Raw genomic sequence first — 27,662 nt, 5'->3', positions numbered from 1 at the left:
TTTAACCTGGTGTTGTTAAACTTCTTACTGTGTTTACCCCAGTCCAACGCCGGCATCTCCACGTCAACGCAAGTGACCATGAAGCCATAAGATTAAGCAAAAACCAGCACGTTCACAAAGATCCTTTAGAGAAGGAAACTGACAGTCCTTTACCCAGTCTGCCCTAGGTTTGACTCCAAACCTTCTCCAAAATGGTTGACTCTTAACTGCTCTTTGAAATGGCCGACCACTCTATTCAGTTGTGTCAATACGGCTTCAAACCACACAGGTCACAACAGCTTATGAAGTTGTCCCCAACACCTTACAGAGATGGATAATAAGTGCTGGCATTCTGAATGATGGCCATTACAAGAGAACTAATTAAAATGAATCTCGTGTTGTTCACAGAGTGAACATGCTAATTTCTGTTACTTTTATGAGGCAGTTCACGGTTTCTCTCAGAAGAAGTAAGACCACTCGAGTTAGAGGCTCTGGCTCTGTTAGTTAGTATTAGCTTGTGTTGTAAATTCAGCCGACATGGAGGTAGAGAGAACAGCATGCTGCACTGTGGTTAGTGTATTGTGTTACATGCAATACTGACAATCACGCAGCGGTCTAAATATTGTCATGAGATCAGTGACAGCTGTGACTCCTGACTATTTGTAAGAGAGCCATCTCTCGCACTATTGTCCTTTTGTAGGGAGGCGCTTGAATCTTCTCCACCAATTCTTGGATTGTGAGATCTAATCGCAGAGATTGACATGGAGAACTGTAAAGAGGAGGACCAGATTAACACTGGATCCAGTTTTAATGGGTTAGGATCTTTACCTAATACATAACAACAGAGGCTGTTTCCTCCTTCACTCCAGTGCTTGTTGACCCACACAGGCCTCAAAACACTTTGCTTTTAAAATTATCAACCTAGTGTTCAGATTCCTTGTGTAGCCTCGTGCCATCCCATTTTTCTCTTCCTTCAGGTTCAAGAACTGATTTGTAATCTATCTATTCTGGCTTTTTGCACATTACCCATTTCCTTTGCCTCAGTGTTGGTGTCTGTGTCTCAGCTGGGTAACTCTGGAATTCCCTCCCTAAATCTCTCCACTGTGCTGTCCTTCTCCCTTTGAGACACTTGCTATTTAAAACCTATTGCTGTTGGACAGTTTTGTGGTTACCTATCCAGATATCTCCTTCTCTGGCTTGGTGTCGTTTTCTTTCTTTTATTATGTGCCTGTGAAGCACCTTTGGATGCTTCGGACATTTGAGGTGCTATATAAATGCAAGTTGTTAAAATTTAGGTACAGAGTCTCCATCAGAACTGTGTTTACATCCAATATCTAAAACTATCCTTTCCTATCACTGACATCAATGGAACAACTTTATAGTTCCAGCATTTTGCTTTTTCCCAGGTTTCTATTGTTATTTTAATCGGATTCAGTATGCTTTATTTGTTGATTTGTTCTTAATTCTGATCACTTTAGTATCTCTATTCATGGGAGTAATTGGTCTTTTCCCTTTATTTCTTTGTTTTTTAAAAGTTAACCAGCTATGCACCGTTTAGTCTGTTCCCATCACCAGTACCGAAAAAGTTGTTTACCCAGGCACACGAGGTCCAGCAAGATTTTAACGTGCTGGTTGACAGAATGAGCCAAGACTCTGAATTTTTAACCAAAGCACTCGCAATGTAAGGCAATTGTACAAAGATCGTGCTTGTGTTCATTAACTTTCACAGTTTGCTCTTTCTGGATCAAAGCATATTGTCTTATACAATAAGTTAGTGTTTTAGATTGCCGTTTTAAAATGATCTATTTAACATCCGAGATAATGGGGTTAGTATGTACACTTAGCATCATTGTAATAACCCAGGAAGCCCAACTGCAAAGGAATGGTATTTATGGTTAAGCACAAAATAAAGCCACTACTCCATGGCGTACACACACACATCCCAACCAAGACAACCGTTCTGCAGATCCTGCCACCGTGTCACCCTCAAGTGGGGTGACAGGGTGGCACAGTGGTTAGCACTGCTGCCTCACAGCTGCAGGGACCTGGGTTCGATTCCCTACTTGGGTCACTGTCTGTGTGGAGTCTGCACATTCTCCCCGTGTCTGTGTGGGTTTCCTCCAGGTGCTCCGGTTTCCCCCCACAGTCCAAAGATGTGTGGGTTAGGTGCATTGGCCATGCTAAATTGCCCCTTAGTGTCCCGGGATAGGTAAGTTAGAGGGATTAACAGGGTAAATGTGTGGGGTTGTGGGGATAGGGCCTGGGGTGGGATTATTGTTGGTGCAGACTCGATGGCCGAATGGCCTTCGTCTGTACTGTAGGGTTTCAATGATTTCTAAGTGCTGAGCTCTACCTGGGCAAGTCATTGCCTGTGACCAAGGGAACTTGTATTCAATGAGCCCCGCAGGGAAATCAATTAGAGATTCCCCATGGAACTCATGGGTGTTACTGCAGTTATGATTTCCACTTCAATTACATTTCATATTGGAGCCGATGTAGAGTTATGTGATTCTAATTGGTGCCATTTTGGAGTGGCCTCTCTGCCCTGCCATCGCTCCTGCCCATCCCTTCACCTCCAACCACCCTCCTGTTGCTTCCCTCCCTGGGCCTCCTCTCGCCCACTTCCTCCCTCTCACCACCACTCTCCCAAGTCCTTGTTCACATTTCAGGACTGTGAAGTGGTTAAGTTATTTCACTTATGCAAAGAGGAATTCAGGAATGTACAATTTTCAATCCTATTGAGTATAATGTTTAAATATTTTTCCTGACCAGTAAATCCTACAGAACCTAAATACAGCTTGGAGTGGGGCTGTGTGATTATTAGAATGGCTACTAGCCCCCTTCACAGCTTTTATATTCGCAGTAGTGGGAATAGAGCAGGAGAGTTGCTTAACATTGTTTTACGTTAAGTTGCACTGTAGGAAATTTTAATAATTATTTACAATTAGTTTGTAATTGTAATTTAGTTATTGGCATTAGTCAAATAATCAAAGTATGTAAACCCAATATCATTTTATGCAGAATTCTGGGATACTAGCACATCACGTGATTTAATCTTGGTAACTCCTTCGACAAGGGAGAGAAAACATATCGGGGGGGACCATTCTCCCCGCCTGCTGCACTGTTCAAGCAGCACAGTGGGCCGGGACACATCAGCAGAGGCCATTTCGCAGGCTTCCCGTTGGGCATTACGGCCTCCGCAAGTCTGCCAGGTAAAGATTTCCAGCGTAATCAGCTTCACACTGGAAATCTATGCAGAGCTGATTACAATATGGAAATCGGGATTTCAATATCATTAGCGGACCCGGACTGAAGTCTACAGGCCTGTTAGTGTCTCACCCCCCGACTAGGAGTGGTTCACTCCAGCGGGGTTTACTACTGCTTCCCGCTGATGGGGAACAGGCGGCCAACACCATTGGAGGGATAAGGTGGGGGACAGTGCCAGCCTGGCAGTGCCAGCTTGGCGTCCTTGCACGGCCCAAGGGGCAAACTGTCACTGCCCAAGGGCCACCTTGGCACTGCCCACCAGGCATCAGGCAGTGCCAAGGGGGGCGGACATAGGGGTAGAGTCTATTGGGGGGGTGGGCCTTATTGGGGGGGGCATCGGTATGGGGGGGGGGGACTCGCTGCCACTCTGCAATCGGGATCGCAGGCAGAGGGAGGAGGCGATTGGGGCTGGCCATCCGGGTGGTGGGGGAGGGTGGTCGCGAGATCAGGGCTGGTCAGATGGGTTGGTCAGGGATATTGGGGCTGGCTAGGGTGGGGGGGGGATACATATGGGCTGGCCCGGGGAGGTCCGGGAGGCCAATGATCAGGGGGTGGAGGGGCCAGAAGGCCAGCGGTGGGGGGCTGCAGGGCTGGCCAGTGAACATGCAGTGAAGATCCTTAAGGCTTTGCTGCCATCTTGTGAAGTAATTCTTCTTCTGTCTCACTTTCAGCACTGTAGAAGCGGATGAATTCACTGCTGGTCTCTTCTGCATCTACAAGCAGGTGCTCGAAGAAGGTATTACCCAGGTAGTGATCTTGTTTCATCCTAACTGGGGCAGACGAGGAAATTAAACCTATTCACAAGTAAGTGATTGTTCTAATTTCCTTGGAATTACTGATTTTAAACAGCAGTGCAATGGCAATTGTCTGAATGTAAAGTCCTCTAAACCGTGGGAACTACTGACAGTCCTGTGCTGTGCTGTTCAGTAGATTTTTAAAATTATTTTTTGAGATATGAGTGTTGCATTTGTTGCCCATCCTTAATTGTCCTTGAAAAGGTGTGGATGAGTTGCCACCTTGAACCTCTGCAGTGTGATTGCTGACTAGGCATAGCTGTGGCTGCAACAACACCACTTCATCCATGTGCACTCATTTGAGTAGAAAGCACCTTGCATATGCTGTCTCAATCCAGGCACATATTAGAATCATAGAATCCTACAGTGCAGAAGGAGGCCATTTGGCCCATCAAGTCGGCACTGGCCACAATCCCACCCCAGGCCCTATCCCCATAACCCCATGCATTTACCCAAGCTAGTCCCCCTTACACTAAGGGGCAATTTAGCATAGCCAATCCACCTAACCTGCACATCTTTGAACTGTGGGAGGAAACCAGAGCACCCGGAGGAAACCCACGCAGACACGAGAAGAATGTGAAAACTCCATTCAGTGACCCAAGCCGGGATTGAACCCGGGTCCCTGGCGCTGTGTGGCAACAGTGCTAAACACTGTGCTACCATGCCCATATATCTAGAGGTTATGTATGTATCTAACACCACACAGTTATTCAGGAAGTAAAGCACCCAACCTGAATAGACACTCTAGACACATCCTGAGTTCTATCTCGCCCTTAGACTAAAAAGTCCACAGGAAAGAATAAAAGTACACGTGAATGAATATTTAATCAAAGTGTTGAAAATAGGGTAGGGTTTCTACCAGGTTCGTGTAGAGAACCCGTATCCTTTAGTGGAGAAATCCAGAACAAGAAGTTGAAATGAGAGCTGAGCCATTTAGGTAGAAAATTGGAAAACAATTTTTCATACAAGTGTTGCAGAAATCTGCAACTCCCTCTCATTTTTCCTTCATCTTGAAAAAAAAAGGTTTGGAGTCTGCAACATCTCTAGTATTTTGCCCCAGTTACCTTTTTTCAAGTCTTGAAAAAAGTGTCACAAGATATTTGAACATGTAGGCCATTGTATGTCGTCCTTCCCTAATATGTACAGTTCAGATAGTTCATGCATCCGTTGAGCCTCTGGGGCGTTTTACTATGTTAAAGGCACTACATAAAGGCAAGTTGTTGTTGATACACTGCAGGTTTGATTCCAGTGAGCTTTGAGTTGGGCGATTTAAGCATCACTAAGGGTGCTATTATTAAAGTAAAGTAAAAGTAAAGTTTATTTATTAGTCACAAGTAGGCTTACATTCACACTGCAATGAAGTTACTGTGAAAATCCCCTAGTCACCACACTCTGACGCCTGTTCGGGTACACTGAGGGAGAATATAGCATGGCCAATTCACCTAACCTGCACATCTTCGGACTGTGGGAGAAAACCACAGTACCCGGAAGAAACCCACGCAGACACGGGGAGAACGTGTAAACTCCACGCAGACAGTGACCCAAGCCAGGAATCGAACCCGGGTCCCTGGCACTGTCCCCCACATGTCTCCCCCATGCCTCTAGATAATGAGGACAATGCAGCCATCTTGAGTGACGTTTGCAGAAAGAGAATGGATAGGATTGGTGGTTCATGTGGGACAAAAATGTAGATCTTCAAATTCTTAAAGGGTTGAACACTACTTAAAATCTATGCATATGAAATAATTCCCACGAAGCCGGTGTCCCTTCATCAAATAAAGAAATATTTACAATAGTTAGGAATACTCAGACAGGTACTTCCCAGTATAGAGTATGCACCCTGAGTGCTGGTAACCCGGACACTCCACATTATACACCTCTGCAGGGCTCCCGGATTGGACAGCATTAACTGCCTTAATCAGGGAGCTCATATTCTAACAAGTCCACTTTGTGGACCCCGCTAAAGTCATTACAGCATATATGAATTTTTTTAAAAGGAAGTGTTTTTGGGTTAAAAGTGCCCACCTCTTGCTTTTGTTCCTCAAATCAACTAAGATTTCTTCCCTTCCCTTTTTCTATTTTAGTCTATTACTTTAGGTATCAATAGATCTGACAACATGTTTGAGAAAGGACGTGATCACAGCAGTTCCTTGAGACAAATAGAAATAAATACCAGTGCTGCTGGTCTCGCAGGACTGGTTAAGCGAGTCTCAGATGTACATCGGTAAGAACTCAACTAGTGATTTTTACAGCTTAACTAAGATTGGTTTCTCCTTTGGCAAACACACAGCATTGTCTTTCAACTGCAGTGGGAGGAGGTTCATGGAGCATTTATACCAGCATGGACCAAAGGGGCTGAATGGACTTGTCTGTGCTGCACAAATTCTGTAATCACATTTATTGAAATATTCTTTCATGGGATGTGGGTGTCACTGGCAAGGCCAGCATTTGTTGCCCATCCCTAATTGCCCTTCAACTAAGTGGCTTGCTTGGCAATTTCAGAGGGCAGTTAAGAATCAACCACATTGCTGGAGTCACATGTAGGCCAGACCGTTTCTTTTCCCTTCTAGATTTCCTTTCCAAAAGGACCTTTGTGAACCAGATGAGTTTTTATGACAATCGACAACAGTTTCATGGTCATTCCGGAGACTAGCTTTTAATGCTAGATTTCATTAATTGCATTTCAATTCCACCAGCTCCTGTGGTTGGATGTCCATAGAGCATTAGTCTGGCTTTTTGGTCCTGTGTTATTAGTACTATGCCACCATTTCCTTTTGTAGATGTATATATGTATGGGCAGCATGGTGGCACAATGGTTAGAACTGCTGCCTCACAGCGCCAGGGACCCGGGTTCAATTCCAGTCTCGGGTCACTGTCTGTGTGGAGTTAGCACATTCTCCCTGTGTCTGCATGGGTTTCCTCCAGGTACTCCGGTTTCCTCCCACAGTCCAATGACGAGTGGGCTAGGTTGATTGGTTATGCTAAATTGACCCTAGTGTCAGGGGGATAAGTAGGGTAAATATGTAGCATTACCCGAGAGACTTTTTGCTCGAGAGTAATCCGAGATTCTCCACTCTTTCCACATACCTGCTTGATATCCGTCCTTGAATATGGTTTGAGTTGGCCACAATACCCTAACTAAGGGCTAATTATTGACAATCATATTGTAACCTCCTTGGTTTCATACTCAAACCATTGTTAATAAAGTGTGTTTTCTCATCTTGACAACCTTATCAACTTGTCCTTCAAGGATTCGTGTACAGGAAATCCTAGGTCTTGCACATGCTTTAAAATTATACCATTTAATGGTGCCTAGTTTTTAAACAAGTTGACAACATTTGTGGTGTCTCTTTTCTGATGTTTCGTGCAGGCACGTCCTTAACTTCTGGGGAAAGTCTGATGAAGCAGCTAAGATCTTGGCTAACAATGTCACAAAAGGCATTGCTGAAGGAATTGCAAAAACCTGGCAACTGTATGGGTCATCAGAGTAAGTAATGTTTGAACTCGAGGTCAGACTGGTAACTGGTATCGTGGGGTGGGTGGAGGAGAACGACACTTGAATCTAGAAGCAGTAAATTTGGTCAACAGTTGGCTGGCAAGTTTTGTGCTGGGTACCCCGTCTCTTTCAAATGTGCGTTTGTTCTAATTTTCCCCTCAAAGGTTTTGCCTCTTGCTTGTGTTTGGTTCCATACATATTTCTGGTCTTTTGTGCCTGGTCTAGTATCCATTTTTTAGTTCAGTTGGGCAGCATGGTTGGTGCAGGCTTGGAGGGCCGAAGGGCCTGTTCCTGTGCTGTAATTTTCTTTGTTCTTATGTAAACCTAGATAATGTATCGGGAGGATATACCCATGGAAGCCGTTACAGTTGAGCCTCACTTTAAGGATCAAACACTCTCTGGTATTACTGATGATACTAATGTCAGTCTAGTGATGATAAGCTTTAAAGAAATATGATAATGTCCCAACTGTGATAATTGCAAATTATAGATTTCCCAAAAACAATTGTTTTATTATGCTCCACCTCCAACCTTTTGGACCTCTACCATTGAAGGTTTACTTAAGGTATTTCACCCAGTACCACATCAGCACTGATAAAAGTGATTTACTGCTGCCATTTTATACACAATTACTACTCTTTTTGGTGGCTACATCATGTTACCATCACCAAACCTGAAACAAGTAGAACTGTCGCATTCTTTGACTTTACTTCCTACTCCCTTACTTAAAGAATCCATGTAACAAATTATCCTGTCCACTCCACATACCGTAGATATCCAGAACTCCACAATTGAATGAATCTACGAATAGGATATTCATTACCTGACTGAAGCTCTGGTGACCAATTGAGTTCCCTCTGATTGGTCAGTATCATCCTCCATGCCTTCCAATCCACGTGTTGTCCAAAAAAATCCTGTTTTTCATTTTTGGGCAATTCAATGTATAACAGAATCGCATCTGAAGCACTTGTTGACCAACCCTAGGTTATTCCTGGGGTTCATCATCCTTCCATACTCCTGCCTGTTACAGCTCCAAAAAGGGTCTCTGTTCTGGTACTTTTTGTTTGTAATTCTTCTTTTGTCCCAATGTTTGGGCCCTATAATCGAAAGGTCTTGAAATGCTGCTAGCATTGTATCCTCCATCTTTGGTATCATTGCTAAAGAGCTCATTTTAAGTTGGTAAAATCTGATCAAGCCTTGTAGGCATTCAAGAAGTCATCTTTCATATAAACTTTATGTCCATGAGTCTCAAGAGAAACCTTCTTCATTGTCCAGTTCCTGAGGGTCTAGTTCCGAGAAAGTGACTGGCTTGGATGGGGCACCCGGACAAGCACTCAGATCCTGTGCGGACCAACTGGCGGGGGTATTCACAGACATCTTTAACCTATCCTTACACTGATCTGAGGTACCTACCTGGTTCAAGAAGACAACCATCATCCCTGTACCAAAAAAAAGCCAGGCAGCGTGCTTTAGTGCCTATCATCCGGTGGCTCTGACATCCATCATTATGAAGTGCGTTGAAAGGTTAGTCATGGCACAGATCAATTCCGGCCTCCCAGATTGCCCGGATCCATTACAGTTTGCCTATCGCCACAACAGGTCTACAGCAGATGCCATCTCCCTGGCCCTACACTCAACCCTGAAACACTTGGATAACAAAGACACTTATGTCAGACTCCTTCAACACCATTATCCCAACAAAACTCAACTCCAAACGCTGTGGCCTAGGGCTCGGCTCCTCCCTTTGCGACTGGATCCTAGACTTCCTAACCCACAGACCACAATCAGTAAGGATAGGCAACAATACCCCCTCCACGATTATCCTCAACACCAGTGCCCCGCAAGGCTGTGCCATCAGCCACTTACCATACACCTTATACACCTATGACTGTGTGGCCAAATTCCAATCCAACTCCATTTTCAAGTTTGCTGATGGCACCACTGTAGTGGGTCGGATCTCAAACAATGATGAGACGGAATACAGGAAAGAGAGAGAGAACCTGGTGAAATGATGCAATGACAATAATCTCTCACTCTGTCAGTAAAACGAAGGAGATAGTTATCGACTTCAGGATGCGTAGTGGAGGACATGTCCCTATCTACATCAATGGAGATGAAGTGGAAATGGTCAAGAGCTTCAAGTTTCTAAATGCCCAGAACACTTTGCAGCAGATCTTGCTCCTAACAGGACATGAAAAGAACTAAAGCCATCTCTTGTTTTCTTTTCAGTGGAGATTTAACCCATGTCAATAAATTGATTTTGTAAAGTTCCATTGCACAAAACAGTCCTGTAAGATCATATCCTGCCTGTATCTGATTTCAATCACCTTTCCTCAAAGAGACTCCAATTATACCAGCCTTCTGTCTGGAAGTAAATCTTAGTGGCAGCACGGTGGCACAGTGGTTAGCATTGCTGCCTCACAGTGCCAGGAACCCGGGTTCAATTCTGGCCTCGGGTCACTGTCTGTGTGGAGTTTGCACATTCTCCCCACCTCTGGGTGGATTTCCTCCGCGTGCTCCAGTTTCCTCCCACAGTCCAAAGATGTGTGGGTTAGGTTAATTGACCATGCTAAATTGACCCTAGTGTCAGGGGGATTAACAGGGTAAATATATGGGGTTATGGGATTAGGGCCTGGGTGGGATTGTGGTCAGTGCAGACTCGATGGGCTAAAACGCCTCCTTCTGCACTGTAGGGATTTTACGATTTTATGAATGGTCACTTGCAGGCAACCGTCCTCTGCTACCAAATGACAGAGAAATTCCCAAGCCTGGTTGTGAAGAAGATGGAGACTGTTTAATACTTGTCACAGAAATTACTTATCCACTCTAACACCCTCCTCTAGTGCTGACTAACTCTTTATGTACACAGCTGAGCATAATCTACCAATCAATACGCAACACCTCTTCACATTATTACCTTAAACTGCTAGGTATTTAACATCCATTAACAGAGCCTATTAGATGCTAACAGCTAACTCAGCAGCATTCTTACCACTGAGTCAACAGGTAGTAAGTAGTAGGATTAAAGGTCACTCCAGTAATGTGAGCCTGATGCTCACAGTGCAGCACTCCCTTGGTACTGCACTGCAGTATCGGAGGTGCCATATTTCAGATGAGATGTTAATCTGAGACATGTATACATTGTCAGGCAAACGTAAAAGTTCCTACGGCCCTATTCCAAAGGTGGACAGGGAAGTCCAGACCAATTGTTATCCTTCAAAGAACTTTACTAAAACAGATTATCCCTCCATTATCATATTGCTATTTGTACACCGTATGGACTGCAGCGGCTCGAGAAAGCAACTCTCCATCACCTTCTCGAGGGTAATAAGGGATGGGCAATAAATTCTGGCTCAGCCATTGAAGCCCACATCCCGTGAATGAAAAAAAAACAAATGTTGCCTGTGCACAAATTAGCTGCAGATCTTCTACATTACAACAGTATGTGCCCATCAAACATTACGTAAAGCACCTTTGGGTACTTTATGGTCAAGGCAGTATATAATTTTCAGAAGTTGTTCTGAAAATAGAGACAATGGCCAGAATTTTCCAACCCCTCCCCCCCCCCCACGGTGTCTTTCTAATGGAAGACGCAGCTTGCCATTGCCGCCGGTGGGATATTCTGGTCCCACCAAAGTCTAGGGCGTTCTGCGTGGCTTGCCTATCCCGCTGCGGGCAAACCAGCAATGGAGTATCGACATTGGCTGGACCAGAAAATCCTGCCCATACTGTTCGATTTTTTCTTCATGGACCCTTCAGGATAGAATGTTAATCCCACAACATGATTGATAAAAGTCTTGGCATTCCGTGTAATACTAACTGAGTTTGATCACAAGGGACCCAATCAGTGTATTTGATTTGGTTTCCTTCGACTGCAATCTCAGACCAGGGACATCAGGAATTCAAACTGAATTGATTATTATCTGTTGTGCGATACCGAGCTCATTGTACTTTCCTGTGTTTTTATCTAGGGCAGTGGTTCTCTTCCTGATTGAAAAGGTCTCGAGGAATATCTTTGACCAACGCTGCTTGGAAATGGAGCTGTGGAATAAGTATGTGTCAACTGGGCAAGGTTAGGGAGGTTTGGGTTAATTTGGTTGAATATCTGACTGCATTTTCATTGTGAGAAGTGGTGAGAAATGGACAGGGTGGATTTACTACAGTCAGTTCAGAAGTTGTTGAATATTTTTATTGTATTCACTGTTTTGAGTGAAATCGCAAACTATTTTAAAATACTTCTATGATTTCTGTAGAAATATTGAGTGGAGCAACATATTGTGATATGTATCTCAACTGAAGGAAACCAAAGCCGCGCACAGTATTTGTAGAATCAGAGGGGGCACTCTGACCAAAAACATTTTAAGTGCCAAATGAGCGTGAAAACCGGAGAATTACAGATTCATTTTTTCGGCAAGGCCTCAAATGAACTCTTACCCCACTTAGTGCAAAATATGATGCACGATCTGATTCTCATTAGCAAGGGGAGGGGGCAGGGCCTAAGTTCTCCCGCAAGCCGGCTGCTCACACCAGAGGGCGCTAACGTGCATGCGCAGATCTCTTCTGTGCAACAAAAACAGAGAGAGATGTCAGTCATCTCCCCATGGACATTGCGTCACCTCCCCGATTGCTGGCCTCCCCGCCGATTGCAATCCCCTCACCCCCCGGATATCGCCCCGATACCCCCGCCACCTCTGGACGATCATCGCCCCGATACCCACCTCGGTTGATCACCCTTTCCAAACCCCTCCTCAGACCGGTTGATTGCTGCCCTGGCCAATCACCAATTGCAGAGTGCGCAACGCCCCCACCCACCTCCTCTTAGCCCTGTCCCTATTATGGCCCCATCCCCTTCCCTTAGGCCCCGTCCCTATCATGGCACTGCCCCTTGGCAATGCCTGGTGGCCAGTGGGCAGTGCCAGGGTGCCAGGCTAACACTGCCAGGGTTCCAGCTGGCACTGCCCAAGAGTACAGCTCCTACTAGCCCCAACCACCTGGAGAGCCTCATACCAGCGAGGCCATCACGTCAAGTCCCCGTTGATGGTGACCATACGTGCTCCTTGCTGGTGAGAACCTTCACTGGTGAGGCCGTTAAGTCAAGTGAGCCTGGACGAGACTGTCCCGGGCTCACTAATTATATTAAAACGTTGATTTAAATATTTAAATCAGCTTCTCACCCTTCCCAGGCACGAAGCTGATCATGTCTGAAATTCGGGGCTGGTAAGATCATGAGAGCTGAGAAACCAGGCACAATCTTACCAGCCCATCCCACCCATCGTCCAGCATCCTGAGCCAGTAAAATCGCCCCCATACAATTTTACAACACAAAATGAGACCATTCGATCCATCATGTCTGCACCAGCTCCTGAAAGTGCTACCCAGCTAGTACTATTCTCCAGCCCTATCTCCATAGCCCCCTAAATTCATCACTTTCAAGGACGTATCCAGCTCTCTTTCGAAACCTCCTGTGGAATCCACCTTCACCACTCTCCGAGGCAGCACATTCCAAATCCCAACAACTCTGTGAGCAAAGTTTCTCCTCATTCCACTCCTAACTCTCTTGCTGACCATCTTGAAATTGTGACCCCCTAGTCACTGACATACCAACTAATGGAAACAGAATATCCTTCTTTACCCTGTAAAAATTGTTCATCATTTTGAACGTCTGATTAAGGTCACTTCTTAATCCTCTCTGCTTCAAGGAGAATAAGCCCAATTTCTCTAATCTTTCCTTTTATCTAAAATTCCTCATTCTTGGCATCATTCTAGTAAATCTCCTTTGCATTCTCTCTAGGGCTTTAACTTCCTTCCTTAACAAAGGTGCCAAAACTGAAAACAATTCTGAATGTGACCTCACCAATTCCCTGTAGAATTGCCATAAGACTTCTTTACTCTTCTATTCCAATCACTTTGTAACAAGAGCTAACGTATCATTTGCCTTCCTAATTGCTTGCTGCCTCACAAATTAACTTTGTGATTCATGCACAAAGGCACCCAAATCCCTCTGATTGTAAACATTTTCCAGATTTTGAATTTTTCTGCCAAAGTTGATAACTTCACAACTAAGAAGTCTCACAACACAGGTTAAAGTCCAACAGGTCTATTTTGGAGCGCTGCCCCTTCATCAGGTGAGTGAAGGGGCAGCACTCCAAAAGCTCGTGCTACCAAATAAACCTGTTGGACTTTAACCTGGTGTTGTGAGACTTCTTACTGTGCCCACCCCAGTCCAATGCCGGCATCTTCACAACTGAGAGTATTGCATTGCACCTATTATTTTCTTGCTCAGTTACAGGTATAGTAAGTAGCACAGCGGTATTGTTACTGGATTAGTAATCCAGATACCTGGACTGATGTGCCAGCAACATGAGTCCTAGTCTCACCATGCGAGTTGGGAGAGTTTAAATTCAATTAATAAAGAACAATCTGGAATAAAAAGCTAGTCTCAGTAATTACGATCATGAAAATATTGGATTTCAGAAAAAACACCCAGTTCACCAGTTCAGGGAAGGAAATTTGTCATCCTTACCAAGTTTGGTCTTCATGTGATGCCAGACCCACAGCAATATAGTTCACTCATAACTGCCCTTTGTAACGTTATAGCAAACCATTCAGTCGTGTTGAAGTTAAATAAAAATATAACAGGTCAGACTACCTGGGCACCAGAAATGACAAATGCACATCCTACTCAGTCAATCCTGCCAAGTCTTTGTGAGTAACATCTGGATACTGTTGCCCAAATTGGGAGAGCTGTCCCACCGACAAGTTAAGCAACAGCCTGACATAATTATACTCACTGAATCATACCTTACAGACAATATCCCACACACCACCATCACAATTCCTGAGTATACTCTGTCCCATTGGCAGGACGATGGTATGCAGTCTGGAAGGATTGGTCCCGAGAGTCAATGTTGGCTCAGGACACCATGATGTTTCATGGCACTTGGTCAAACACGAGCAAGGAAACTGTTTCTGCTGACTGCCATATATCCATCTCCTTCAGCTGATGAATTGGCATTCCTTCATGTTGAACATCGTTTGGAAGCAGCACACAATGTAGCAAGGGCACAGGATGTATTCTGGGTGGGGGGAGGGAACTTCAGTGTCCAGCACCAAGAGTGGCTTGGTAGCACCACTACTGACCATATGGCTGAGTTCAGAAGGACATTTTTGCCAGACTAGACCAGCCGCAAGTGGTGAAAAACTAACAAGAGGGGAAAAGTTATTTAATTTTGACCTAACCATTCTACATGTTGCAGATGAATCTAACCATGGCAGGAATGTTAGCAATAACAACGAGGCAGTACTTGTGGGCACAAAGGGCAGGATTTCCCGGCCACGCTCATCACAAGAATCAGAAAATCCCACCCGAGGTCAACAGACCTTTGCATGGCTCGTGTCCCGCCCGCTATGATTCCCATGGTGGGCATGATGAGAAAATTCCGCCCAAAGTCCTATTTTCATATTCGATTTTCACATTCATAAACTGCACTTTTAATCTTTTTTGGCTTTTTGTGTTCTATGGCCCAATCTTATTACTTAACAAAAGATGCAGAGTTTCTGGTGTTAGGCGGTTGGAATGAAATGATAAATAAAGAATTGAATAAAAATAATTGATAGGGATTTCGCTGCATTGAAGACTTTGTGATGCAGACTATCCCAGTAGCAGGGTGAAACATATTTTGCTGAACAAAGTGGAGACTAGCAGTCCAGGGACCGAGATCACAGCCATGCCCAGAGCTCTCAGAGAGTCAAACTATTGTGCAGAAAAGAAAGCTGAAAATGTCTATCCATGAGACCCCATGGATTCTACTCTAAACCAGAAGAAAGGTTCCCAAGAGAAAACTACAGGTCCTGGGGCAGCAGAGTGGCACACTGGTTAGCACTGCTGCCTCACAGTGCCAGGGACCTGGGTTCGATTCCCGGCTTGGGTCACTGTGTATGTGGAGTTTGCACGTTCTCCCCGTGTCTGCATGGGTTTCCTCCGGGTGCTCCGATTTCCTCCCACACTCCAAAGATGTGCTGGTTAGGTGGATGGACCATGCTAAATTGCCCCTTAGCGTCAGGGGGACTAGTTAGGGTAAATGCAGGGGGTTATGGGGTAGGGCCTGGGTGGACTTGTGGTCGGTGCAGACTTGATGGGCTGAATGGCCTCCCTCTGCATTGCAGGGATTCTATGATTCTGTGTGGCAATTATTTGCTGGATTTGACTCTTGATGTTAAAACATATGGGATGTTGCTTTTGGGAAGGAGTACTCTTGGAAGTTTAGGAAGGTAGCTAGATTTAGTTTGGGAGTAATTTGAGTATACTGTCTGGGTAACCATTATCATAGTTAATTTTAAATGTTGTTATTTACTGTTGCCTTTGTTATCTTTTTTAATGTTCAGTAAACATTGTTTCAATCCTTTACAACAAGACTTTCCACACTGGGTTTCATCTTTTTTCTCACGTTTTTCCAAATTACAAAAATAGTTAAGAATCGGTATTCCAAGTTTCCCTTCTGGGATTTGGGATGCCCTTGCACTGAACACCAGCAGGGTTCTTAACACTGGGTGTATTATGTTTCATCCAGTGCATTACATACTTCCTTACATCAGCCTGAACGTGCACTGAGGGTATTAACCCATTCTGTATAGTTAGGAATATAAAAGGCAGCAAGGCACAGAAACAGAAATGCATGGAAAATAATGTGGGGGAAGAAGAGAATGCAACTTTAGCCATTTGCAAAAACACCAATTTTCATTACTTCCCCTGATATTCCTGAAAGAGAGAGATGTTGCCAAAGTTTTATGTCATGCAATCATCCGAATCAATGCAAGAATGCCAGAATTCAAACAATCCCAACAATTTATAAAATAAGAGAAAAGGGTTCTGATTTGTTGGCTAGTCAAGATGTTACCATGGAGAAAGCAACGGGAAACTAGAGGTACTCATAGCTTCCAGGTAATTGAAAAAAAACTCTTGAACATATTCCTTTCGTGTGTAGAGATTGGTCTCTGTATATGAACATATGTTGCAAGCATAAATGAATCATGTTAAGAGTTCAACTGATTATCTTAAATTAGTTGTTAGTGTAGCAATTAGCGCACTTAGGGTTATTCAGCAAGTGCTGCCCAATCATGAGGTTTTGCACGCCCAGGCTGATTGAGTATGGTCTGTACTCTGCCTGTTACAAATTACCAAAGGAACGGGCTATTTGATTTGATCAGCCAATTGTTGGGACATACAGCCCACGCACCCAGCATTGTGCTGCTGCTCAGTTGTGTAGAAGGCAGAGCATCTTTTTGGATGGGCAGCAGCATCCTGTCGGTTAAAAATGCCACTTGTGTCACCATTGCATAGTGGCAGCATGCTTAACCTGTTGTTCAAATTTTTGAGCTATTTGCCTTTCCAGGGTAATCTGAATTTCAATTTGAAATTGAAACATAAGATGAAAAGCTTCACCAACAGGATTGTTTTTTTCATTTTGCTTTATCTGTTCAGAAATATTTATGTAATAAGGAGAGACTTTCTGGACATACACGAGAAAGGGCTCTTGGATGTAAAAAGACTTTTCGTGTGAGTTTTTTTTGGTGTTTCTTGATTTGATTTGATTTATTATTGTCACATGTATTGGTATACAGTGAAAAGTATTGTTTCTTGTGCATTAGGCAGACAAAGCATACCGTTCATAGAGTACATGGGGAGAAGGAAAGGAGAGGGTGCAGAATGTAATGTTATAGTCATAGCTAGGGTGTAGAGAAAGATCAACTTAGTATAAGGTAGGTGTATTCAAAAGTCTGATAGCAACATGGAAGAAGCTGTTCTTGAATTGGTTGGTTCGTGATCTGAGACTTTTGTATCTTTTTCCTGACGGAAGAAGGTGGAAGAGAGAATGTCCAGGGTGTGTGGAGTCCTTAATTATGCTGGCTGCTTTTCCGAGGCAGCAGGAAGTATAGATGGAGTCAATGGATGGGAGGCTGGTTTGCGTGATGCACTGGGCTTCGTTAACGACCCTTTGTAGTTTCTTGCGGTCTGGGTCAGATCAGGAGTCATACCAAGCTGTGATACATCTGGAAAGGATGCTTTCTATGGTGCATCTGTAAAAGTTGCAAGAGTTTTCTTGGCAAGGTTTTGCTCCAGGCAACTGTTCTTAAGATCAGACAGGAATGTTTTACCAAAATAATTGGCTTCACTCTTAAACCATAACTAATGCATTGTAGTTGGATTTCTATGTGGAGGACTGGGTTTTAGTTTTCTCTCTGGTTGAATTTTGTTTGTCATAATTTATAAGATTAGATTCGTTCTCCCAAAGGTGTTTGTGTCTGACCTGAACGTCGATGATGTACATAGATTTGTAATAATGACTGTCCATATTGTGTTAATGTTTAGAGATGGATATGAAATCATAGTTGCTTACTTTCACACAGGATACAATCCAGAGGTTTACAATGATGATGTGAGTGCACACGATTCCTTTTTGCTTTCTGTTGATTCTCACTGACAAGCCAAGCCAATAGTCACAACTGTTTTCAGGTCAACTAACCCTGCACAGACCAGAGTTCAGTTGCAGGACTTCCTTGGTTTATACAGTATTGATTGTCATGGAAATGGTGATCAAATGTCCTGCCTAGCTTGTTCTTGCACATTATGAAAGAACTGGTCAAAGGGACCACCTAGTGACCAGAACCTGCATCTGCATCATTTCAGTTAGTGACAGAACCGAAACTGAAATATTGACCCAACCATTTATAAAGGGTAAGCTTTCTGTTACAATCTAAGAATGGTCTCTGTGATAATCTTACTGAGGCCAGTCTTTCATCACCAATCACCCTTTATTTACTGTCCTCTCAGTGTTATTCTGCAGATACAGAGTACAGGCCAAGCCTAAGTCTTTTGACTGCCGGCCTAATTGGAGCCAGCTGGTTTTAAACCCCCCGCTGCTCCTTCCCTATTGGGCAAGCCTCCAATCGTCTAATAGCAGTATTCCTATTCTATGAGGCCCATGGGGAGATCTATTAACGATCCCCCATGGCCATCATAACATCCCTCCCCCCTCAGGTCCATTTCCTCCTCTGCACCCCCGCCACGGCCTTTTCTGTGGCAATCGATTGGAGGCAGGATTAGATCAGAGGGTGTGAAGTGGATTGGAGGCCTTCCGAAGGAAGTGGCAAAAAACTATTGACACCGGTTCTTCTTGAAGTTTGCTTCACTTCCATCTCAGGATCCGTGTGCTCATCATCAGGCTGGGTAGACGTGGGGTTGATTTCCGGTCATGGCTCACACTGGCAATGGTCATCCCCACGGCTGGTGAGGAGGCCTGTACTGGCAAGGACGCCGCTTTTATCTCGGAATCTGTACCCTCGTCACCCAGAGGGGCAGGCGTAGGGTTGACTTCTCGTTGTGGCTCAATGCTGCAAGTGGTCATCCCTATGCCTAGTAATGAGGCCTGTACTGACACAGGTTCCCAATCCTGAGATGGTCCGGGTGCTTCCTCTTAATTTTGCCCTGCACTTGGACCTTATAAGACATGGACCCTGTTTTCTCTGTTAAAAGTCCTGGGGACTCATCTGAGGCCATCCCTGAAGTTTCTCATGTGGACTGGGCCGCTGATTTTGGACATTCTTTCAGTCGTGACAGAATCATAGTTCTTCTTCTGGTTCTCCTGTTGGGGCTCCACCCTCCCCACCAGGTTTGGCAAAAGTAAGCATAATCTTGCCCGAAGCCTCCGCCCCATTAACAATTCCGCTGGGGGACGATTCCTGTAGTTGTGTGACCGGTAGTCCTATAGTTGAATAAAAATCGTGCCAGTTTGGTCTCAAGGCATGCTGCAGATGTCTTCTTCATGTTGAGCTTAAAAGTTTGCATCGCTCATTCAGCCAACCCATACAATGACGGGTGCTGTCATAATATGTTTGATTCCATTGGGAAGCATGAAAGTCTGGAACTTGATGCTAGTAAAGGCTGTGCCAAAATCAGAAACCAGGACTTCAGGTATCCAGTGTGTGCAGAAACTTTGTCGTAGTTTCTGAATGGTAGCAAGGAAAGCGGTGGAACCCATGCAATGTATCTCCAATCATTTGGAATGCGCGTTGACCAGAATTAAGAACATGCATCACAAAAAAGGCCCAGCGAAGTCTACACGCCGCACACCCAGGGCCTTTCAGGACACTCCCATGGATATAGGGAGGCTGAGGGGGTCAGTTTTTGATTCTCTTGGCAGATTCACAGGACAGGAATTTCCAGCCGTGCTCGTCCTATGGCCGGAAAATCCCATCCAAGGTCAACAGACCTTTGCATTGTCCGTGTTCCACCCGCTACGTTTCCTATGGCGGACGGGATGGGAAAATTCCACCGACGGTGTCTAACCAAGTCAGTCAGGGTGTATCAGGTGGAAGCATGGGGTATTGACTTGTTTTGTTTAAAAAGTCCCAACAACAGTTTATGGTCAGTTACTACGATGAAGCATCTGCCGTAGACATATTGATGGAATCTTTTAATGCCAAAGTCAACTGACAACCCCTCTTGATCTGGGAGTACCTCCACTCAGTGTCCAAAAGGATGCGTACACAATAGGATTCTTTGTTCCATCTCTCCAGAACCACCCCAAACCTGTAAGGGGAGCTATCACATGTCAAGATAAGATCCTTTTTGGGCTCAAAATGGGCCAATAAATCAGAGGACAAAAGTTGCTGTTTAATGCTGTTGAAAGCCTCCAGCTGCGGCGCCTCCCAAAACCACCTTGGATATTTCCTTAGTAGGGCTTACAAGGGGGCCAGCAAAGAAGCTAAATTAGGAACAACCTTCCCGCAATAATTCACTAACCACAGAAGGGTTTCAATTCTGTCGGGTTCCTTGGAGTTGATGCCTCCTTAATGGCCCTCACCTTGTCCCCCACCGGATGAAGATCCTTGCTATCCACCTGATAGCCCAAATAGACCACTGCACTTGCTTGGAAGACATGTTTTTTCCCCATTTCAGGTGTACCCCGACCTCTGAAAATCATCATAAGATCTTTTCCTGGTTTGTGAGGTGTTCGTGCTCCGAAGTCCCTGTGACCAAAACATTGTCCAGGTACACCGCTACCTGAGATAACCCTTGGAGTATGTTGACACATGCAGACAAGACCCCAAATGGCAGGTGAGTGTACTTGTATAGGCCTTTGTGGGTATTATTTGTCACATACCTTCGGGAAGGGTCGTCCAATTCAAGTTGCATGGCTCATGTCCAACTTCGACAATGTTTGGCCCCCCGATAACCTGATGTACAGGTCCTCAATCTGGAACAACCTTCGGAACCTGGTTAGAAAGTGGATAACAGATTCCCCAGGGGTTAGCCCTGCTGTGTTAAAATGGTATCGTTGGAGCATTATGAAGGTTTTGGTTCATAATTGCCTTTAAGCAAGTCCCCTAATGCATTAAAGGTTTAGGATCACGTTCTGCATCTCATCCCCCTTAATGCTGCTGGCCCAAAATAAGTAATGCATGTGCTCTGTATGTTGGGCCCACTCTTCTATGCATTGTAGGCTTCAAGTTTACCAAAAAAAGGCATTTTACTTACCGGCAGATTACTTGTCTCAAACATAAGGATGATCCGGAGGACCATCGCTTTACTCCTCGTCACCAATGTCATAATCTTACTGAGGCCAGTCTTCCATCACAATCACCCTTTATTTACAGTGCTTTCAGAGTACCGTTCAGCCTTCACTCGCCTAATAGGGGAGCTTGTATTCTATAGGGCCCACGGGGAGATCTATTGACGATCCCCCATGGTCATCATAACAGTCTCTAAATCGGAGCTATGTTATTGAGGGAAATCACACAATGGGTGGTAGAAATCTGGAATTGTCCCCCCCCCCCCCCCCCCAGCCAAAATCCAGTGGATGCTGGGGCCAGTTCGGGCTTTCTAAACTGAAGTTGATGAGAAAAGCTGGAAAAGTTTAAAAGGTGGTGTGAAAATAGTTAATCTGGAATACTACCTAAATTAAACAAGAGGTGATTTGTTCAATGGGACACAGGTTTGGATTAACTTCAGGTCTGACACCAGCAGGTTGTACTTCCTGAAGAATGTAATCAAGTCTCAAAGGAACGTTCTACACTGAATGGAGGAAGCAAAATTCTTCAAATATTTAAACAGCAATTAAGCAGGTTGTGAGGAGAATGAAGAGTTATTTTGCATGTATGAAATAATATGGACCAAATGGGCTACCTCATCCTTGAATGTACTGTGACCTTATAGAAAATTGATCAAATGAACCACCTTGTGGCCAGAATCTGCCTTGTTTTAGGTGATGCAACAATGTTGAAGTTGAAACATTGACAGAAAAACATGACCAGAAATTTTGAGGACCGGAAGTAATGTTTGTGAGCAAGTGGTACATGTCTTACACAGGATTTGTGATAATGTTGCACAAGTGATCACATGAGAACATGTTGACACAGTTACATAAGAGGTCACGTGGCAGGAGCATGGGAGTTATCTCCCCAATCTCAGGCAAAGCACAAGTATTCTTTGTAACTGTTCAGCTTAGGAATAAACTATCTTTGTTGGAAATCCTTGATGTCAGTGATTTAAGGAACCCACAACTTTCTACATGATGCCAGGAGTTGGCGGTATGGCAGAAGGACTTCGCTGCATCGATCCACTCATCGTTGATGAAAATATTGTGGATAAGTTTGAAAAGAGTGGCATATTTACAGCGGTGCTGCACTCCCTGACAAGTCGAAGAGGATACAGGTTTATACTCTATTAAATCTTGTGGGTCCTGAGACCATCGAAAAATTTGAGTTGTTTGTTTTCTAGATAGAGGATGGAAAAGAAGATCTTGAGATGATCCTGAAATAGTTTGCGAACATCTGTCTCCCAGTAAAAAAACCTATTCCTTGATAGAAATGCATTCAATTCAATGAACCAAAGTGCAAATAAGTCAATACAATCTTACAGTGCCACCCTAAAAATATTGGCAAAGAAATGTGCGTTTGGAACTTTCACTGAAGACCTAATCAGGGATTGATTGCGTTATGGAAGATATAACAATTTAGCCCACAAGCAGCTGCGAGAAAAGACTTAATTTTACAAGCAGCCATCAATCAACAATCTGAAAAATGAAGCAGAGATTTTAGAAACTGAGAATTTTAAGTACAGGCACCATCTTCCTCCAGTGGCAACGGCCAGCAGGATCATCCAATTGAAGTTTAACCCAATGGAAGGGTTAACCAGGTTCTTTATGTGGACCATTTACCCAGACGATGATATAAGAGTTGGTCTAGACAAGACAATGGCTATAAAACAAATGACCATTCCCGTGGCCAAGCACACTCTACTGCACTCTCTTGATCTGACAAATTATCTTCCTAATTTCATCGCATGCTATAGTGAGGTCACTGGCCTTTTAGTCAACTTTTCCATCAGCACGTTGAATGGTGCTGGCAAGAGCACCATACAGTGATCTTCGACAGACTCAGACCCATCGGTGCCACAATTTGACTTTTGAGCATCTGTACTTATATCAGCAGATGCCTCACAGCATGGACTTGGTGCAGTCTGCATCCAGAATGACAGACCAATAGCCTTTGCATCAAGGACTCTCACTTACATGGAGACTGGATATGTACAGATCAAAAAGGAACTCCTCACTCTAGTCTTCGCCTGTCAGAAATTTCATGACTTCATATGTGGTCATCCTACAATTGTTGAAATAGATTACTAGTCATTCATAACTATCTTATAGAAGCCTCTTCACACTGCGTCTGCAATGCATGATGCTAAAGTTGCAACGTTACAATCTCAGCGTAACGGTGGCACAGTGGTTAGCACTGCTGCCTCACAGCGCCAGGGATCCGGGTTCGATTCCCAGCTTGGGTCACTGTCTGTGTGGAGTCTGCACGTTCTCCCCGTGTCTGCGTGGTTTCCCTCCAGGTGCTCCGGTTTCCTACCACAGTCCCAAAGACGTTCTGGTTGGGTGCATTGGCCATGCTAAATTCTCCCTCAGTATACCCGAACAGGTGCCGGAATGTGGAGACTAGGAGACTTTAACAATAACTTCATTGCAGTGTTAATGTAAGCCTACTTCTGACACTGATAAATAAACCTTTTAAACCTCAGCATCGTCTGCAAATGTGACAAGGATCTTACTTGGCTGATACCTTTCCAGAGCCTCTTACACACCAGAAATCAGGCGGATCCTGAGGAAGACATAGACATTATGACAATAGATGTGCTGTCTTCTCATTGAATTCAGGAACTCAAAAAGTCCTTACAGGCTGATGTCACATGTAGGCAACTGCACAACATCATCATGAGGGGCTGGCCAGGTGGCCAAGGGAGATTCCCCAAGAGCTCTGCACATTCTTTGCCATCAGAAACGGACTGACCATACAGGATGGACTAAAACTGTGTGGCCAGTGATCCGTCATCCTACTGCCCCCCACAGGTATTACACGCAACAACTTCATGAGGGGCACCCTGGGTTGGAAGCAACCAAATACAGGCCAAGGAATCACCGTACTGGCCCTCCATGTACGCAGACATTGAAAGGGAAATCTCCAGGTGTGTACCATGCAATGCACTCAAGCCACATCAAGCAAAAGAACCGTTGCATTTACACGATGCCCCGGACCTCCCATGGTCATCGACAGCAGCTGACATCTCTGAGTGGAATGGGAAACAATACCATGTTTTAGTTGATTCATATTCCAGCTTGACTACCTGCCGAACATGATGAGTAAGACAGTAATTATCAAACGTAAGAGTCACTTGCCACACACACACACCAATTCATCTATGCTGAATTTCATAACCTTGCACACAGATGGGACTTTGACCATATCACAAGCAGCTGCTTTTATCCACAATCCAACTGTTTGGTGGAATGGACGGTTCACTCAGCCAAGCGTCTTCCCAAGAAATGTGCCTGGGATTGCACAGATTACTATGTTGCACTCCTCAAACTATGAAATCAACCACGTCAGCACAACTCTTTTCCAGGCGCACCCAGGACCACAATTACTACTGCCAAGGCTCTGCTGCAGCCCAAACTTGGAACAAACATGAATGAGGCCCTCCTGCAATGCAGATTGAAAAGCAAAACACACTGTGATTGAGGTGGCCATTAACTCAGTCCTCTAACACCAGATCAAATGGTTAGAATTCAAACCACAAATGGCCATGACCAGTTGGCGGTGGTACACAGTAACGCCCCACAACTGAACACCTACTTTCTAGTCTCAGATGGCGCCCACTATATGTGCAATCACCGTCACCTTCTGCAATGATCAGAACCAGCATCAACAGGTAACACAGCACTTCAGTCATCCAGCCTATGGCACAGCCCTCTGCAATAGCGGACATGCAGACCCCTACAGAGGCCAATGCAGCAGATCCTGCACTTGACAAGCACACAGATGAAAAATACCATGTTGCTAACTGTGAGGACACAGAAAAACTACAACACCACCTACCGGCAAAATCACACGCTCAGGACGCCTAAGCAAGCTGAACACAAGATTCCAGGACTTAATTACCACTTAGCTTAGAACTGATGTTTGAAGTTCAGCTTTCTTTCAAACGGATATTTGGGGGTTGGGGGGGGGGGGGGGTAGAGAGAGAGTAAAACAATGAGCTATGCACCAGTTGCTCCTAATTCATGCCTCAGAATATATATGTAAATAGTTAAACATTGTCAGTTTGTTTAATTGCATGTCACACAATAGTCTGTACATAGTTTCCTGTTGTGCACACTGTTACATCTCATACCACTTGGTGCCCCAACTAAATGGGGAAGATTTAGACCGAGTGGTCATGTGAGAACGTGATGACGTGGCAACACAAGAGGTCATGTGGTGGGAGAGCAGGAGTTATCCCCAGGATCTCGGGCAGAGCACAAATACGGTATGTAGCTGTTGAGCTTAGGAGTAAACCACCTTTGTTGGAAGTCCTTGATGTTGGTCGTTTAAGGAGCCCACAGCATTTTACATAAATAAAAAGATTATGGCAAGAATAAGGAGTGGATGTAAAGTGTAAATGGCACTTTTCAACGTCTTAAGTTGGGGAGATGTTGATCTATACTGGTGCTTATATTAATAATAAAATCGAGTGGGCTGCATAACCATGCCAACAAAATAATTAAAGGAGATTCAGTAGAGCTACATGCATCTTACTATCTCCATGATATTCTGATATCACTTATGTATCTTTGTAATGTGATTTATTGATATTACATAGTGATCAAAGGTAGAATTAGTAATGAGTTGTGAGTGAGTCACTGTATGTTGTACCCGGGTTGAATTGTGGAGTGTGATGTACCAGTACTGATACAAGTTTGTGGAGTTGGTGTTATTAGTCCAGATCTTGTGGTGAGTGACGAAATGGAGGCGTTTACTGCTGACAGCAAACCTGCTGCTCTAACACTCTCAGCTCCAGCTCTCCCCATCTCCTGAGCTCTTCTCTGACATCAGCAAGACTGGGCAGGGGAGTGGAGGAGGGGTGGAGCTGAGGGTGGGGATGAGTGCAGCTGGGAGAGGGGATGGGTGGAGCAGGAGGGTTGGGGAGGTGTGGTGCTGAGAACTGGGTTTAACTGGGGATGTCGGAGGAGCAGGTTTATTCATATTTGTATTGATCTAAAGGAGTGTACTCTTGAGCAGGCTTAACACCCGGTAAGAGCTATCCTAAATTAATCAGTGTCCTGGATTTGCAAGCAGCCCACGTTTACACACAGGACCATCAGCATGTGCTCCTCTCGAACCTCTTTCAGAAGAACCGCAACTTCCAGATTTGAGTGTAAGTGGTCTCTCCAGAGTCTTCTCTGCCTGCACTCATCACTATTGAGACCACAAGTCCAGAGTCATTAACTCAGGATTTCAATTAGAACTCAATGGATTCATAAAATCCCATGTCTGTAAGAAGACCTGTTTCTGTACTATTATAGCTGATGTGTGTGTTCTCTGGTGGTTGAGGTAACCAGTTCAACAGTGAGTATGACAGGGTGGCGTGACAACCCTACTGAAGACAACCATTGAGGCTGCATTTGTTACCGCAGTCTGAATTTAGCATTAACTGTAACCCCACACACTTAAGGTATTAGACAGCTTGGAGTAAGATTCAATTCCTTTTTGTGTAAAAATGTGCCAATTACTGAGATTATTCTTGTTTCAGAGTATCTTAAAGTGTGAACTAGAAAATAAACATAACTTTTACAGCGGAAAACAAAGGGAGCACACAAAATACCATGACAAGGACTTTGAAAGTGACATAAGTGTCAGTGATTAATTAATGGTTTTTGCTTGTGGGCTAATGTATGTTCCTGTCCATTTTAGATGTTAAAATGTAGATATTACTGTCTGTACATGAAAGGAGGTGGTTTTTGAGGCTTCTGGTGTGTTTCTCGTGACAGATATCAGGGTGAGGAATCACAGCAATAATATGTGCTTTTCTTTCAATGAAAACCTATTTTTGCCTGTCTGGGTGCAAATGAAAAGAGATGAAATAAATTACAGACCTTCCAAGTATTCAGCAAGCAGCTTAGTATTAAACTCCCAATCAGTGAGCGGAACAGAAATGCTAAGCTGCTTTGTTGAGGATTCTATGAAGAGCGCGGCGTGGCGAGAGTGGTTTATTGGGTTGCAGTGTGGTACTCACTAAATCCCTGGGGCCATACAGTGCCCCATCTCTCCTCAGCCAATTTTGGGAAGCGGTTGTGTGCATGGGGAAGAGGAGTTTACCTGGTACTCTCACACAGAGGAGTCAACATCATCACAAGAGAGGATGGTGGGGGAGATGAGAAATAGAATGTGTGATGGTGAGACTGTATTTTGGGTGTTGTGTGAGCTTGTTTGTGATTTGTGCCCATTTTTCTTGGTTAACTCAGTCTTTGTGCTTCTATCTTGTAGGTAGTGTCGGAAATTGGTCATGAATGAAAGCCCTGGCCACCTGCTTCGCACAAAGAGCACGGAGTTTGCAGATGGAGGAGTGTCTGCTGGCGTGGCAGTCCTGGATACACCCTATCTTATCTGAACCACAGATCTCCTAAGGTGTATGTCCCAGCATGTGTACAGTGTGCAGCATTAAAATTGCAGGGGTTCAACAGAAACTGTTTTCTTCCCCCCACCCCGCACATCACCTTGCTTGAGCTGAGTGCAGGTTTGCAGGGGGG

General features: G+C 44.5%; 1 protein-coding gene across 1 annotated transcript; it reads left to right on the top strand.

Annotated features, from left to right (window-relative positions):
- The first annotated feature begins 516 nt into the window (after window positions 1-516).
- On the top strand, window positions 517-27,426 carry LOC144508261 (glutathione synthetase-like). Its single transcript, XM_078236079.1, has 9 exons — window positions 517-522; window positions 1,515-1,660; window positions 3,918-3,993; window positions 6,125-6,264; window positions 7,411-7,527; window positions 11,508-11,588; window positions 17,018-17,092; window positions 17,906-17,972; window positions 27,400-27,426. Exons 1-9 carry the CDS (start codon window positions 517-519, stop codon window positions 27,424-27,426), a joined length of 735 nt encoding a protein of 244 aa, XP_078092205.1.
- Window positions 27,427-27,662: the final 236 nt, after the last annotated feature.

Source organism: Mustelus asterias, chromosome 20 (assembly GCF_964213995.1).
Source record: "Mustelus asterias chromosome 20, sMusAst1.hap1.1, whole genome shotgun sequence".
NCBI classification, from domain to species: domain Eukaryota; kingdom Metazoa; phylum Chordata; class Chondrichthyes; order Carcharhiniformes; family Triakidae; genus Mustelus; species Mustelus asterias.
Note: the sequence above shows the minus strand (reverse complement) of the source record. Positions and strands in the feature narration are given on the sequence as shown.